At 47.1% G+C, this 16,367-nt stretch overlaps 1 protein-coding gene across 1 annotated transcript in view; it reads right to left on the bottom strand.

Annotated features, from left to right (window-relative positions):
* Positions 1-15,678, bottom strand: part of RYBP (RING1 and YY1 binding protein) — a 42,081-nt gene extending 26,403 nt beyond the window's left edge. Inside the window, exons 1-2 of the mRNA XM_066327176.1 lie at positions 15,459-15,678; positions 14,526-14,651 (exon numbers count right to left, since the gene is read on the bottom strand). Of these exons, the coding sequence (XP_066183273.1) occupies positions 14,526-14,651; positions 15,459-15,490 (158 nt within the window). The 5' untranslated portion in view covers positions 15,491-15,678. The remainder of the gene's footprint in view (positions 1-14,525; positions 14,652-15,458) is intronic.
* Between the last annotated feature and the right edge of the window lie 689 nt (positions 15,679-16,367).

Below are 16,367 nucleotides of genomic sequence, written 5' to 3'. Positions count from 1 at the left end.
TTACAGTAAATTTTTATCAAACTCACCCAGAATTAGAGCAACACCTCAGAATTTTGATCACCACATCAGTGTACTTAAGATATTCACAGAAATTAATATAATAAACTTGAAAGCATTACACCTCCAATCCAATCCCTACAAGACAGGAGGTCTGACGTGTACAGACTCACCTGCTGCCTTGCTGAAATACACAGCTTTTCCTGACAGGTTGGAGCTTGTCACAAAGCAGAAACTACTCTGGAAGGCTCAATAGCCATTTCAACTCCCCTAAAAACACAAGTGCTTAAGGGCTGACAGGTACTGCACAGCAGAAAGGTATTGCATAATTGCCCTGAAATATCTATTCAAGAACTCCACAGCAGAAATGCGTATTATTCTCAGGAGCTGGGGAGTTTTTTCATGTGGCATCCATAATTACACAGCAGCTGAAGATTTCTGCAAATACAGAAGCAAAGAATAGTTCCAACAAGCCTAAAATGAGCAATGTTCTTGGACTGACCAGGGCTTGATGAGAAGGACATCAGAGAAAAGGAAGGGAAGAGGAAAGGTGCAGAAAGATGTCTCTGTAAGTCTCGTGATGGAACTGACACATCAGCACATAACCTGCCCTGACCATAATGGTCCTGGGACAAAAAGCTTCACCCTTTAAATGCACAGTGGTCCTCAAGCAATGCAGAGACTGCACGGGGCTGTGTTTCTTTCCAAGTTACATCCTGGCTTCCTAAGCTTGTTGGGTCCATTATATAACTATTAATTACACCGCTGTTCGGCGTGCTTTTAACTGCAATGATTCAAACTGCTTCCAGGAGCTCACTAATCCAAAGTACAATCCTCTTGACAGCAACTGACAGATTCAGAATATTCAGTTCTAGCTGAAAGGAAGACAAATCAAACCCCCTCATCTGTCTGCTGCAAAAAGAGCCAATATTCCTGCTGACCTGACCCACAGCTCCGTCACGGGCTGGGACATGCTGTCCACGGGACAGCTCTGGGAAGCAGAAGGAGCCAAGCTGGGCTAACAGCAAAGACTTCTTCTTCCCAACAGCCACCTTCAACTTTATAGGGGAAAGAGAAAATTGGGTCTGGTTTGCACGTCCTCACAGGCACTGAAAGGTTTCAGCCACCAGCTCCTGGACCCAGCAGACACTCTCCCCAGACATGTGCTCTGCCTGTGCCCTTCCCAGCCACTCTGCCAGCCAGGACCTTCCCTGCAAGCTCCAACACAATTCCACATGCACTGTTTATCCCTCCTGCTAAGTCATGCAGTGGGCTAATTACTTAACTATTGTAATGATATTTTGCAATGGATGTGCTCTGGCATACTGGTTTTCATGAGCTTGCTTTCGCTGCGTGTTGTGAGAAAAGCACATATTTTCCTGGAGTATAAAAAAGCCCAAGTCTGACATTCATTTCAAGCCTAAGAGCTGGATGTCAAAAGTGACTTTTTAGAATTATCAATGTGTTCTTAATTAAAACAATGTTAGTATATTATTTGATTTCTGCTGTATCTGCAAACAACCACAGAAGATGTTTTTTCATTAACCTAATAGAATATGAAAATAGCTATTAACAATTTGCACATGTTAATGACAAAGTTTTTCCTTCCAACAGAATGATGTTCTCCTTTTAAAACTCTTCAAGAGTTCTGTTAGCATAATTACCAAACATCTGAAAGCTGACAGACTAGCAATATTTTTATTAACAAACTTAAACTCAAGTCAAGACACATTTGCATGACTTGCTTCCCACCACATTAAACTTTACTGGGATAAATGCTCATCTTCAGACTCAAGAGAACTGTTACCGTAAAACACTGTTTAGAATCAGTTTTTTCTGTATGCTCAACATGATGTAAGCTACACAGCAGAGCAATTAAACAATTATTTGTGTCTCCCTACCCCCAGGATGTTCTTCAGGCTATGTATGATTCAAGGTGTACTCGCAGCAATTTTGTGGAGTGATGAACAGCAATTCAAAAAATTCAACAGTCCCAGTAGTTCAGAACTGGTTGGAAAACTTTTTCTGCCTGGAGCCAGCAATTCTTCCAAGAGGAACTTTACTTTAAAAGCTGTTAACAATAATACCCTGAACTGGCACAAGCAGGGAAAGCAGCAAGTCACGATAATCGACCTGTCTTACCTACTAATAATCTGCTGGCTGTACAAGCAAAGACATGGATACAACTCCAGGGAGAAGGAATGTAATCTTTTTGATACAAGTGAGCACGTAGATGAGGCTCATTGAAAACTGCAGCTCTGCAAAATATGGTGAATCTCTTGGGTTTTTCTGGGTATTTTGTTTCATTCTGCTTGAAAACACGAAAATGTTTGGTCACCTAGGTGCTCTCTTTAAAAAAGAGCAAACCTAAAAACAAATAGAAAAGAACCAGATCCAGAATTGTAGCAGTCTCAGGCCCTGTTCAGACTTTAGAGGCTCCAGGAAGACCAAGAGCAAAGAGCAGTCTGAGGAGTCCTCTGCTTACACGGACACAGACCACGCTATTCCCTGAAGTCTTTGTTTAGGGCTTTATTCAACACATTTCTCAAATCTTTTTTATCTGTTAAAAACATCTACTTCAACAAACAATCTTGGGAAAAAAAAGGCAAGATCATAAAAGACAACCACGGTAAGTTTCATGTCAACTTATTCCCTTTCTTCTCAGAGCATCGATCCCGGAGGTCTGATCCAGCCCTTGCAGCTGACAGCAAAGTGCTGCACTGATTTCTGCAGCCTCTGGACATGACTCAAAAAATCAATGCAAGGAGCAAAAGGTCACATTCTCCCCAAGCATCAGCTACCTGTTGAACCAAGACAGGCTTGCAGATGCCAGCACACACGGAAATAAAGCGACCAACTGTTATTAAACTCATTTCTAAGCACGGTGTCTGTATTCCCACACCGTGACTAAGTAAACCTGCTCCTCACACTACACCTTTGTGGGAAAAAAAAACCAACAAACCACTCATGCTTGTGACAGCTTTTATAAACAAGTAAGTGCAGTACACAGCTGTACAACTTCAGAGTTTTGAATTCCAAGTGCCAGTGGGAAAGTTAGTCTGGCTTAAAACTCAAAAAAATGGCGAGAGAGGAAAAACTGGAGAGATGGAAATAAAACCAAACTACTGCTCAGTGCTATCCTTCACTGTCCCTGCACATTAGGGAAAACCCTGAGAACTATAACAGGTACATTATTACGGATCTTTTTCCATTACTTGCTTGACATGCTGGGCCGTTGGCAGCACAAATGTCTCTTTCAGGCATAAAAAGTGAGACTGTCCTCATGTTTTACATCTTTGTAAGTGCACAGGCTGAACATGAAAGTGCGATCTCCCGTGCATTCATTGAGCAGGTATGCAGCACAGAGGCACGATATTCTACCCATGTTGTTTGTCATTGATTTTTCTATCAATTTGTTAATTTGCAATTGGAAAAAAAGTCATCCCCTTCATAGGGGCAGGACAGTTTTCCCTTACCAGAAAATTTCACTGTTGCTTTTTTCAATGCTGATTCAGTGTGTCTCACTCAGCCCAGCAGTGTAAATTCCTGGCATGCACTTGTATATTCCCAGCTGATGCAACCCAGGAGCCTCAAGGAACCCTTCACAGGTCTACAGTTCTGAATGCAAATGCGTGGTCCCAGCTGGCAGAGGTGCTGCCAAACTGTCACTGTCAATAAGTCATCTAATGAAGCCCAAAATTTCAGTTTGAGCTCTGCTATTCCAGCCTGTCCCTGTGGACAGCCCCACAGTCCCATGGATGCTAACAAAGCATATCTCAGATGCATCAGATCTTTTTGACCTCAGAAGTTAAGCAACTTACAACTAACTTGACTCACATCCGGCAATAAGTACTCCTAATTAATGACTCCTAATTGCTGCCAGAGCCCTGTATTCCCACACCCATGACAAAGCATGTTCCTCACTCTGCTAACCCCTATGTGAAATTGCACAACTCTGACAACCCCACGCCTTTAGCACCACACGGCTGAGCCATTCCTCCCATACTTCAGGAGCAAAGGCATCGCTGTACACGAGAAAAAAGAAGTGTACAAGTACCCACCACACCATTCCAGCAGCTCAACATCACTTGCTTTCTGGCTGCCCTTGCTCTTTTTTTTTTTTTTAACCATTATCTATACAGTTCAGAGAAAGGAAGATAAACAGTGTCTGTTAAGTCTGACTTCACGTGCAGTTCTTGAGAAGACATTTCAGAACCCAAAGTGCTTCCCAAAAATGAACTTTATCTCCTACAAGCTGTATGTGGACTTCATAGTGCATTTACTTTACGGATAGGTAAGTTACCTGAATGTCCAGATTCACAGCAAGTTAAAGCTTTCCTTGTCCCCAGGAAGTCATGTCTGAGCTGCCAGCCCTCAGCTCACAGCGCTGGAGGGTACAGAAACACCCACCAGCCACTCTGAACAACCCTTTTCTCCCAACACTTACAGCTTCCATGTGTGCCCTGCTGGAACTGACCATCTCTGGACACAGATTCTGCTACACAAGGTTTCGTAGCCTTGTATCCTGCAGCACTCCTGCCCACCTCGAGGGAAGTCCATGCTTGCTCCTGATGGGATCACTGCTGTGGCTCCCAAGACCCCAGAAAGGAGGAAAGCAGCCATGGAGGAACAGCAGTTTGCAGGTCAACTCACCCTCCCTGGGCAAAGCTGCACGATGCCCAGCACACCAAGCTACCCTGAATGCAGCTCAGTGCTGCTGCCACACACCAGCACTGTCCCTGGGACAAGCCACCCTCCCTCAGTGCCTCGTGCTTTGCCTTTTGCTCTGACAGAAACCCAGCGCCACCAGACTCTGCTGCAGTAACTTCTGGGCTTCCCTTTCCACAGCTCTCCTCCAATTAACACCCACCACCCTCCAAATCAGCCAGCTGCCTTGTCTTATCTCCACCAGTCAAGCTACTTGTGTGTAAAACCAGTAAGACACACACAATTCCCCCAGAATAATTCACCATTTTTATGGGCAGCATTTTTATGTGATGCAGGTTTACAAACTGCTAGTACTACGCTGAATCACAAACGTTTCCTAAAGCTTATTAAATATTTCTGTTAAATTTATCCACATCCATAGGTAACAAATAAAAACGGTTTTCTTTCTCTGCAAGGCACCTGTAAGAACGGAGCAATGGCAGCAAACAGACACCAACCAGCTCCCTGGCCCTATTAGCATTAGAGAGGAAAGCCTCCCCTTCTGCTGCTAATGATGTGCTCTACCCTGTATCCCCAGGAGACAAATGACTGCACTGGCTGATTGACTCCATCACAGGGCCATCATCCATCAATGTATTGCCTCTCTTATTGAAATCTCATCTCAGGAAGAGAAAGTGCTCTGTGCCACTTCCGAAAAAAACAGTGAAAGCACTTTCAGAATAAGAGCTCCAAGATATATAATGAGAGCCAAATATTCCAGCAGAGACACACATTTCCAGCGACCTGAACAGATCAGCATGCTTTGTCCACCCAGCACAAGTAAGATTTACGTCCTTCTGCTAAACTAGATCTTTTTTTCTTTTTAATTAAACAAAGGAACGAAACACGTACCATAGACATAAATTTCTTGATCAAATTATAACACAGACAGTGAATATAATCATACAGATTAAAAATGGCATCCCGAGGATATTTAGCTAGCTGACTTGCCAAAGGGTGAATTCCAGCAGCTCTTACACAGGCTGAAATCACATTAACATCATACAAGCCCCACTGTCATCTGCAAACACAAGTGAAAGAAAATATAAATCCTTCCATATACTTATTTACTACATAGATGGGAAAAAAAAAAAAAAAAAAAAAGAAAAAAATCCTATTCCATTAATAAATACCCCTATAATTTATAAAACTCTGCACATGTGGGACTGGGGTGCAGGAAGTAACCCACACTCACCACTCATCAGGCAGTTTTCTAATCAACTTTACATCACTGAAGCCACCAAATCTCAGCAGTTCTGCATCCTCTGTCCACCTCCCTGAATCGACCACCTGAAGCTGCACATGAATTATCCAGGCACAGTTCCAGGCGCACAAAAATAATTTAGTTCAGATAAAATATTTTAGATTAGGATCAGCCTCACTTCTGTCTACTCAAAAATATAAATCTGAAGAAGGCAGCTTTATCTCAGGCAAGATATTTTGTCTCACTTAGCACCTCTGCATGTTACAAACAATTCATTATAACTCTGAAATCCCCATGAACAATCTGCTCGAGAAAACGTGTCTAAACATTTATTCCTTGTTTAGCCCTAAACAAAATCCAAAACTGATTTGTTTTGCTTCCATTTTATTTAAAGACAACCAATCTGGTAAGATCCTGAACCTAAAGTTTTTGGAACTTCTGAACAGAGAATCATAAAATGGCCTGGGTTTGAAGAGATTGTGAAAACCACTTATTACAACCACTCTGCCATGTGGAAGGGCAGGGACACCTTCCACTGTTCCAGGCTGCTCCAAGCCTTGTCCAACCTGGTTTGGAACAGTTCCAAGGATGGGGCAGCCACAGCTTCTCTGGGCAACCTGTGCCAGGGCCTTACCACCCTCACTGTGAAGAATTTCTTCCTAATACCTAATTTAATCCTTCCCTCTTGTCCAGTTTGAAGCCATTCCCCTTGTCCTGTCCCTTCACGCCCTCGTAAAAATTCCCTCTCCAAATTTTTAGTACCTTGATCCTTGTAGCGTAAAGATGTGCTCCACAATCCCAGGCCAGTGTCTCAAGAAAGACCACATACAGTTCACATCAGGTCTCCTGGTTTCATGACCCATATTTTAGATCTCTACAAGCCCTTTTCCTCATGAATTTCTAGTATTACTTAACAGAAAATTGGCTGTGGGTGTACTTTGAACTTTCAGAAACACAGAGAGAACTTCAGGAATAAAATATTATCAAAGCAACACCCAGTTTAAAGCAATTAAGTTTGGGTTTTGTAGGGAGAACTTGAGATTCACATGATTTGGAATACAACGAGTTACTGAACAGTCAAAAAAAACCCAAAGTGAGCCAGCAAAGAGAAGTGATGCTTTTCTCTCTCACTTATACCTGAGCCAGTCAGAATTTCAGTCTTTGCCATGTTTAACAGGCAGTGATTTTGTTGCTGTACCAATTAGCACTCTGCTACAAAGAACACACTCCTAATTAATAGCTGGTTTATGGGAAGAGCAATGTTAAGAATCTGGTTGTACCTCCAGATGTACCAAAAAAGTGCGAAAGGAGCTCTGCTTGATGTAAAGGAAATCTGTCTGCACAAAGAGACAATCAATGTATTTAGCATATGTCAGCTGTAAAAGGAACTTATATAAACGTAATGGAGGCATTTCCACATTATTTCTGTTGTATCCTGTAATCCTGGACATCTGCTTAGAGTAGCATGGATGGGCTACTCAGTGTTCCTGGTCTCCTTTTTTTGCTGTGCCCTTAACACAAAGCAGCAATGAGGGAAATTTGCCCTTATCTGTCTGAAACAACTTTAAATAAATACTCATAAACCCTCCTGTAAGACTCTTTCCCTCTGGAAATGGCCAAATTTCTCCCTCTACCTTGTGAAGAAATATCCTAGTGCAAAGAGACGAAGTACAGCTGCAAGACACAGCCACAGAAAGAGTCTGCATGAATCTTATTTCAGGTCAGAGCTACACATTACGAAACTCCAGCGCACCTTGCGAGTGACCTACATTGCAGGACTGGAACCCACTAACCTACAGAACCACCTGAAATCCCACAAAATAGGTCAGTGGGTTTCCTCCTAAGAAGAATTCCCCAGACAAGGAGAGATGCACATGAAATGAAGGACAAGCAGAGCACATGCTTTTCCTGACGCAGGAGCCGAGTGTCTCACTCTGCTGCAATATTCCCGCAGATCAGCAGGACTCCCCAGAAGTGCTGTGAATTTCTGTGTTCCTCACTGAGGGACCCTGGAAGGACCTGTTTGTTCAAGCCCAGTGGAGCAGGAAGAGAAGGAGCAGTGCCACAGCAAGGAACAGTAAGCCTACCAATAATGCAAAGCAGCTGGCGTACGAGTGACACCCAATTCAACATCAGCAGTGAATTCGCCTGGAGTTATGGCAGGGGTGTCCAAATTACAGCACAAAAGCCAGGTGTAGCCAGCCAAAACAATCCATCCAGCCCACAACACATTTCTTGACTCCTTTCCCCCGTCACGAGGGTCTTGGTTCTCATGCATTGTCTTCAGGGACCTAAAAATTCAGCCAAAACAGAGTCCCATCCCAGGGTGCTGCATGCTGCTGGGGAACACCAACACCGAGCACAGGACACTCAGCCAGGATGCCACAGGAGCAGAGGATGGCCACAAGGAACCACACCATGCATCCACCACTTCTCTCCTCTCAACTATCACTCTGGGCAACACTGCACACTGTCTTATTTCCAGCTGAACCAATTCCTCATACCAGACAAACCCCACATCAGGATGCAAACACACCCACCAGCCATGCAAAGGCAGCAGCCCCTCTGCAGCAGCAGCTGATGGGAACATGAAACAATCAGGGCAATTAAGAAAGGCATGCAGAGAAAGTTGCTCTGCATTCCTCTGCCTACCAGTTCCCCACGAGGACCTGTTGGGAGCCAGGGGTCAGCATCCCCGTGGATGCAACGTCTGCTCACAGCAATGGAAGAGCTGCATGCCCTCTCCTCCTACATGCACATACATACTTTGATTTAGATTCCTGTCTCCCAGAAAAGCAGCCTATGGAGGAAGGGAAAAATGAATAATATCCACACTGCATATTAGCAGTGATGTTTTATACACGCTCCGTGTTGCAGTTTATCCATTAGATCTTCAGAGAGTCTCCAGGAGAAATCAGAGATGGACATTGAACCCTACCACCCACACTTCACCCAAACGGGTACTCTATATCAATATTATCAATGCCCCTTATTCATGCTGAAGATTTTATTATTTAACCCAAAGATCTTTTTATCCTAACAAAAAAAGGAAAACAACAGGTATAGCTATTATTCCTTAGTAGGACATTCAGGAAAAAAAAAAAAGAGTGGTAGAAGCAAAGTGAGTCACAGGAACCATCATACTCCCCAGTGAATTTGCCACCCACAGCTCCTCAGGTACCCAAATTTGACAGCCATAGCAAAGGGGTATTGCCTTGGTGCTGCACGTCAACACTGAGGATTCTCCCTGCTGAGAATGATTTCCCAGAGGTGCTGAGATCTAAGAGAAATCCTGGGGTGATGGTAATGAGATCATTAATGCCAGAGCCAAACACTGCAAAGAGCAAATCAGGACACAACTCTCACTTCTTTCAAACAGCCAAAGTACAAGACACAGATCTTATGCCAGGGTTATGCTTGCACCAGGCTGACAGATAATAGCTGATCTGAAGCTGAACAGCTTCATCTGCTCAGCTGAAGCCTCACAGACTAAACTCCATGCTACTTTAAAAAATAAGTGCAGCATGAATCTGTAGCAGAAGTCAGCTCATAATGGATCAATACTCCAAGCCATGTGGCTGAGACTCCTGTGGTTCTGCAATACAAGTCACAGATTCAAACTTGGTGTGCTGTCAAACCACAGCCCCAGAATTCAGGGTTTGCTGTGAACCATCAGCATTGTCTGCTTGTCAGATGGTGTTTGCTCCTGCCCTTGGCTCCTCTGCCCTGGTGGGTTTGCCAGATCTCGCAGCAGCACTCCCCAAATCCACAAAGTAACAGCCGCTTACTTTTAGGCAGTGCTGGTGAATAAGGGATGAGACAACAGAGATCTCAAGAACTCCTGGCACGTGGGCAAACGTTTTGCAAATAGGTGTTGAGCATTCCAGCACTCAGCTGTGCCCAGGCAGAGTTACACTGCACCCTGCACCGCCACAACAGCACTCCCTGAGGGGACACATCCTCAGGATGTGGCTGGTCCAGTGGAACACTGCCACAACTCCAGGCTGCTACAGAACATGCCTCACTCCTCCTAATCCAACAGCCATTTAAATTCAGCAATCAACAGGAAAAACAGGGATGATTTAACAATAGATTTAAACAGCCAAATAGTAAAACAAATATTCCAAAGTAAAAGCACCAACGCTGCTTTCCACAACAGCTTTTTTTTTTTTCTAGACAAGTTGCACATCATAGAAATTAAGCCACTTAAAGGCCAGCTATGATGCTAAATAAAACCCACCTTAATGCAAGTGAAAGCTAACTAACTTGAGAGAACCAAATAATTCCACTTGGCTTCCGACCTACACCCCAGCCACACATCACTGCGAGTTTTCAGAGCAGTCCTGCAAACACATGGCAAATAAGCAGGGCACATATTACTTGTATGAAGGTCAGGATCATAAGCCTGATTCCTCATTCCAGGAATAGCAGGACTATCTGGTGCCTATTCTGGTCAGCCCAGCTTGGAGGCAGAAGAGAATACTTTTCCATGGTGACATGGACAGTAGTTTGCATCCTTCAAGGTGGTAGTTCAGATCCTGCAAACATGAGAGTTTTCTGCAGAACTAAAGAGAAACAAAGGCCAGTATCTGAGACATCTGTTCCATACCAGAGAATTAATTTTATAAATATAAACAGTTTCAGCTTGGCCTCCTCTCAAAAACAAGGATGGCAAAAAGGTGAAGCACTCCTTGGGCACTCCACAATGACGTGTACATTCACATCACTCGATGCAAACTCCAAATCCTGGACTTCAGGCATACAGGTATTAGCAACAAATAAAACAGAAATGCTTTCCCAATTTATACCTTGCAGAGGACACACACATTGCAACTCATTTTTGTACTAAAATCTACCATTGTTTTGTTCATTTGCATATCAGACATCCATTTGTTGCTTTCACAGTTTTCACTGACTTTAAGTGCATTTCTCTGTACTCAAGGCACATTCACGATAAGAGGATGTGGAGTTTGGAAAAGAAAAGCATTCATCCCAAATTTAGAGAAAAATTAACATCAGAGAAGCTCCACCACATCCCACCGCTTGCCTATTGGTTCAAAAAGAGAGTTTCCAAAACCAGTTTCCCTGAAATCGTAAGGAGCAGGGAGCAAATATTCTCCTTCACAATAAAGTCTGAAAACAATCCCATGTAGAAACACTTCACAGCCCTGCCTGGGAGGAGAGAGGAAGTTACAAGAGGTGTACAGGAACACAATATATGTAAACTATCAGAGAAGCAAAGGAGAAGAGGAGCAAGAATGCCATTAAGAAAAACAAACAGAAACAGAGAGCCATCACCTACCCCCAAATAGGAACTCACAGGAAACACGAGGCCAAATCCTGCCCTTACGTTCTTAGGAAATCCAAAGTAAACTTTCCTTCCGTGTTTGAAGAAGTAATGGATATTGGAGAGGAACATGCGTCTGTGGAGCAAACTTCCTGGCAGAAGTTTCAATCCCAGTCTTCTCCTGAGAGCAGGAGCTGGTGTTGCTACACCAGAGCAAACCACCAGAAGAGCCACAGGACACAAGTGAAAGTGGTGACCAGCAGCAGTTCCTCGTGCCGTGACACCAATAAAAATCTCCAGGAAAGGAATAAGGCGCTGTAAACCCCAGCCAACAGCTCCCCACTGCTCACTCTGCAGCCAGCTAAATCATCATCTCACCCAGCTGGGCTCTGTCCTGAACAGAGCTGGTGTCTTTGCCATCATCCTCACAGAAGGAAAACAGTAAAAAACCTCATCATGCTTGCCGAAATAGAAAGTAATAAAAGTTTAACCATAAAATAGCAAGAATCCAGGTGAGGAAAGGAAGTTAGTGACATACTGTAACAAATTCAGCACTCAAGTGCTACAGGTTTAATATAATCTTTGCACAACAATTCTTCAGAGATGGATTTGACCTAATTTTTATTTAAAAGTGCACCTGAAATATTTATAAACAGCTCCTTGAAAAAGCAGTCGAGTGCAATTTAACTGTTTAGCCTCTACAACGATTTTGACTTGGCAGGTCAACTCTAAAGCTCACTGTTGCTTGAAGCTCCTTTTATGAGATCCTGGGGAAAGGGGATAGTTGGATCAGAGAAAATAAAACTTCTAACTGCTGCCAGCCACCCCTCCCACATGCCAACAGATTATATTGAGTCTGAAAAAATATACACACGGTGAGAATTAGCTAAGGGCCTCACCAGTTCTTAAATAAGAGAATATTTATCAGCCAAAGTAAATTCCACAACAAATAACTGCCTTCGCAGCACAGGGAGGGTGGAAGTAGGTCATACCAGATCTTAAAAAAAATCCCTGGGCATGCTGTGATTGCACACAATAATTTGATGAAAAACAGTTGCCTCACCATGTCTTTCACTACTCGGTTGAATTTTTTTTTAAAGTGAGTTTGATAAATTTCCCTAAGTGTTACTGAAGTAAGTCACAATGAAGCCAGGCAGTTTTAACTGCGGAAAAGTGTCATCAACTTGTCAAATTGCAACTTAAAAGTCAAGCTCATCAGACACCTTATTTTTCAAGTAATAAATTATCAATCATAACTCATTAAGTATCTTTACATCAGTCATTTATCAAAAAAAAATTCTGAGTAATTTCCCAGCACTGACTCGTACATCACATATTACAAAATTCAAAGTAACGCCACAAATAGCTCTGACCTCTCAGAACTTCCCAACACACAGTGCTCTCTCACAACACTCAATCACTCCTGCTTTCTGTTATATTTATTCATAAATTATACAAATATGCAAGAAGACATGATGGGCCATTGAATATTTTAAATACTTTCTCAAATTCTACAAACAAAAGCAATTTTAAAAGCAGCAAAAATGAATAGAAAGCTGATGAATTAAATGAATTAAAATTAGAAGCCATTCATAAGGGTCCATTAAAAGCTAAACAGAATTACAATGTTCTAGACCCGAGGATCACATCTGCAAGTAAGGCTACAGCTCTTAACCTGAAATCATCGACTGCTATCGCTCCTAATGGCCCTTTAAAAGGCAAACCACCCTACTACTGCAACAAACAGTCTGAAAATTATCTTTAAAAAAAATAAAAACGTAAGGGCATGTGAGAGCAGGCTGCTGCTCTCCAAATGAACAGCAGCATGGTGGCCACCGAAAATAAGAGTGTCTGATACAGGACAGATCCCATCTGGACCCCTGCATCTCCATAGGGCTCTGCTCCTGCTGACACCCGGGCACTGGTGTGACACTGGGACTGGGTTAGGAGGAGCAGCTCAGGACCAGGCGACTGCAGAAGCAACACGTTCCACCTGAGCCAGCGGGGAAGCCAAGGAATCAGAAACCCACAGGAATAAAGCGTGCTGGGAAGGTTCAGCGGCGCGAATACGTAAGACTGAACGAGTCAAGAATCAGCTCCAGGTGCACACAAACACTGCCGTCCCAAAGCTCGACCTTACTCAATGCTCTAACCACGCCATTTACTACTGGTTTAAGTTCAACACCTCTGTACATTTTGTAAAAAGCACAGATACTTGTAGCTGACGTGCATCACAAAACACAGAGTGAAGCACTTCAGCGCTCTGTTACTGTAACTCAGAGAGTTTCAATGGCCCGAAAACATGCTCCCCATTAAAATGTAGGCACTTCACATTGTCTAAAGCACAGTGCGAACAATAACAATCCAACACGCTTTCACCTCCTTTGTCAATCAAGCCAAGACAGCCAAGTCATGCAAACAGCCTGCTGATGAGAGCACCTCAATACACAGCTGCACTCAAGGAAAACGCAGCCTTTCACAATGGAAACGTCACAGACGGTTTCTTTGGCAGAGCACCGCAATGGGAACTCACATTTGGAAGGAACATTATGAACAAAATCAGAAATCAACATGGTAGAACGAATCGCAAAAAGAAAGGAAAAGCAGAGCATCACATGCCTGCTTTAGCGCCAACTGATATCTCCAGAACAAACTTTCCGAACCCCCCAACTGAGAAACAGCAACTTCGGGGGCTTTTTTGGGATTAAATTAACTGCTGCATGTCAGACTCACCACCTCACAAAGACCTCCACAGTTTCTCAGAGCAAAGCAATCAGAGAGACCTGACAGCTAAAGCTTTCAAAATCCCGCACCATTCCCACACTGAGCACAAAGCCGATTCCTTTCTGATGACAACAGTCACCGAGAGATCAACATCTCAGGGAGGGAGTTGTTCTCACGGCATCTTTAGTTTCAGCCGTTTCCTTTCTCGCTCCCTAATCCTACATCATTTCTACTCCTGCAGAGAACATAGGCTAACCTCCACCCGAACCACAGAAAACCATCTGCCCCAAACCACAGTCAGAGCGTTGCTGGCTGGCTGTGCATCTCCAAAAGGTTCTCTGCACACCAGCAACAACAACAAAAAAAAGCACAGAACAACAAAAAGATTCAGGTTGCTGCCACATCCACGAAACATGTCTTCCAGCTCCAATTAAACGCTTGAAAGGGAATTTTTAAAATCCACAAGCTTTTGAACGGGGACAGAAGAGACCGCATCGGGGGAGAGAAGGGATGCAACCAGCCGATATCCAAGCAACAGCGAAAAAAATCAACAAGTCGGCGCAGCCCAGCGCGGAGCCCGAGCCGCGTTCAAAGGTGCGGACGTACCTTGTGGAGGTGCCTTTCCTGACATCGCAGATGCTGCATTTGAAGGCTTCGGCGCTGTTCCTGAAGGTGCACACGCTACAATCCCAAAAGCCTTCGTCGGCTGCAGGTTTGGCTTGCCTTTTCGGCCTTGAGGAGGGGGAGGGAGAGGGGAAGCGTGTGTGTGTACGTGTGTGTTTGGGGAGGAGGAGAGAGGCGGCGGGAGGAGGAGAGAGAGAGAGGAGGAGGAGGAGGAGGAGAGAAAGAAAACACACACATGAGAAACCATGTTACAGAGCCCCGAAACCCAGCGCCTGCTCGCACCGCCGCTCTCCCGCGGGGCCGGGAGCAGCCGACAAACCCCGAGCGGGGCCGGGCCCGGAGAGGTGCGGGGGCCCCGCCGGGCCGAACCCGCCGGGCCGGGCCGCCCGCGTCCCCCCGCCCGCGGCGGGAGGGTGGGAGGGTGGGTGGGCGAGTTTGCGGGCTGGGAGGCGCGTTCCCTCCTCCACCTTGTTAAACCTCCCTTTGTCTGGGAGCGGCGAGTGCGCGGAGCGGGGAGTGCGAGCGAGCGGAGCCGCCATGGCTGCGCTCGCACCGCACCAGCCCTGGCACCGGCGGCAGGCTGGGAGACACCGGCACTCCTCCTCCTCCCGCTGCCCTTCCACGCTCCCTCCATCTTAGGAGCCTCCCTCACTCTCTCCCCGCCCGCGGCCCCCCCCGCCCCGGCCCCCCGCGTACCTGGCGGGGCGGCGCGGGCTCGCCGCCCCCTCCCCGTTCGCTCCCTCCATCTTAGGCGCCCCTCGCCGCCTCCCCCCGCCGGGGCCGAGCGCACGCCGGCGGCTGCCAGCCAGGGCCTACCCGCCGCCATCCCCTCGGCCGGGGCCGGGGCAGAGGCGGCCGCGCCGCGCTCCCTCCATCTTACCGCCTCTCCCCGCCCGCCCCCGCGCCCCCGCTCACCTGGTCGGGCTCTTCTTGTCGCCCATGACCATGGATCGGGGCCGCCCCTGCCCTGCGCACAAAGAAAGAGGCGAGGGGAGGGAGGGCGGGGGGACGGGGCTGCCTCCGTCCAGCAGGCTCCGGCTGCTGCGCACCCCGCGCCGCCGCTCCTGCCGCTGCCAGGCTCCGCTCCGGACTAGCAGCGCAGCGCAGCCCGGCGCCCTCCCTCCTCCTCCTCCTCCTCCTCCCTCTCTCCCTCCCCGCGCCGCGCCGCTCCGGCGGGCGGAGCTGCTGCCGCGCCGCGGCCAATGGGGGCGGCCCCGCCGCCGGCCCTGCCGGGGAGGGAGCGGGGGGGAGCCGGGAGCGCCCCGGGAGCGCCCCCTGCGCCGCCCCGCCGGCTCCCACGGCCGCCCTCACGGAGCCCCCGCGGCCGCCCCTCCGCGCCGGGAGGGCTCGGGCTCCGCTCGGCCCGCGGGCGGCCCCTTCCCTTTCCCGTCCCTGCCCCTTCGGAGGGTTCGTCTCCCGCCTGTCCCCCGGGGAGCGTGGCTGCCGCGGGCCGGACGGCTGCGCACGGGGGACGGCAGGCCCGCTCCGTGAGGGGAAGGGCGGCCGGAGCCGGCTCGCCCGCCCCGTGGCTGCGCTGGGAGCGGCGCAGGGGCTGGGCAGAGGGAGGCAGCTCCTGCTGCGTGCCCTGACCTCGGGGACGGGCTCCCGGTGCCCTCACGGATGCCGCCGCTGTGAGCTGGCTTCGGGCTCGGGGTCAGGGCAGCGGCCCGCCCCGAGGCCGAGGTGTTTGCACAGCGCTGCCGTAATGCTGCTTCCAGAAGTGTTCCCATCAGTCCCTCAGCGATCCACCGGCTCCACCGAGCACGAGCTGCGTGCTTCTGCAAAACTCCCGAGGTGGCAAAACGTGGCGTTCCCGAAAAGTGG

This window comes from Sylvia atricapilla, chromosome 11 (genome assembly GCF_009819655.1).
Source record: "Sylvia atricapilla isolate bSylAtr1 chromosome 11, bSylAtr1.pri, whole genome shotgun sequence".
Lineage (NCBI taxonomy): Eukaryota > Metazoa > Chordata > Aves > Passeriformes > Sylviidae > Sylvia > Sylvia atricapilla.
The sequence above is the reverse complement of the archived record's forward strand: the minus strand, read 5'-3'. Positions and strand labels throughout refer to the sequence as shown.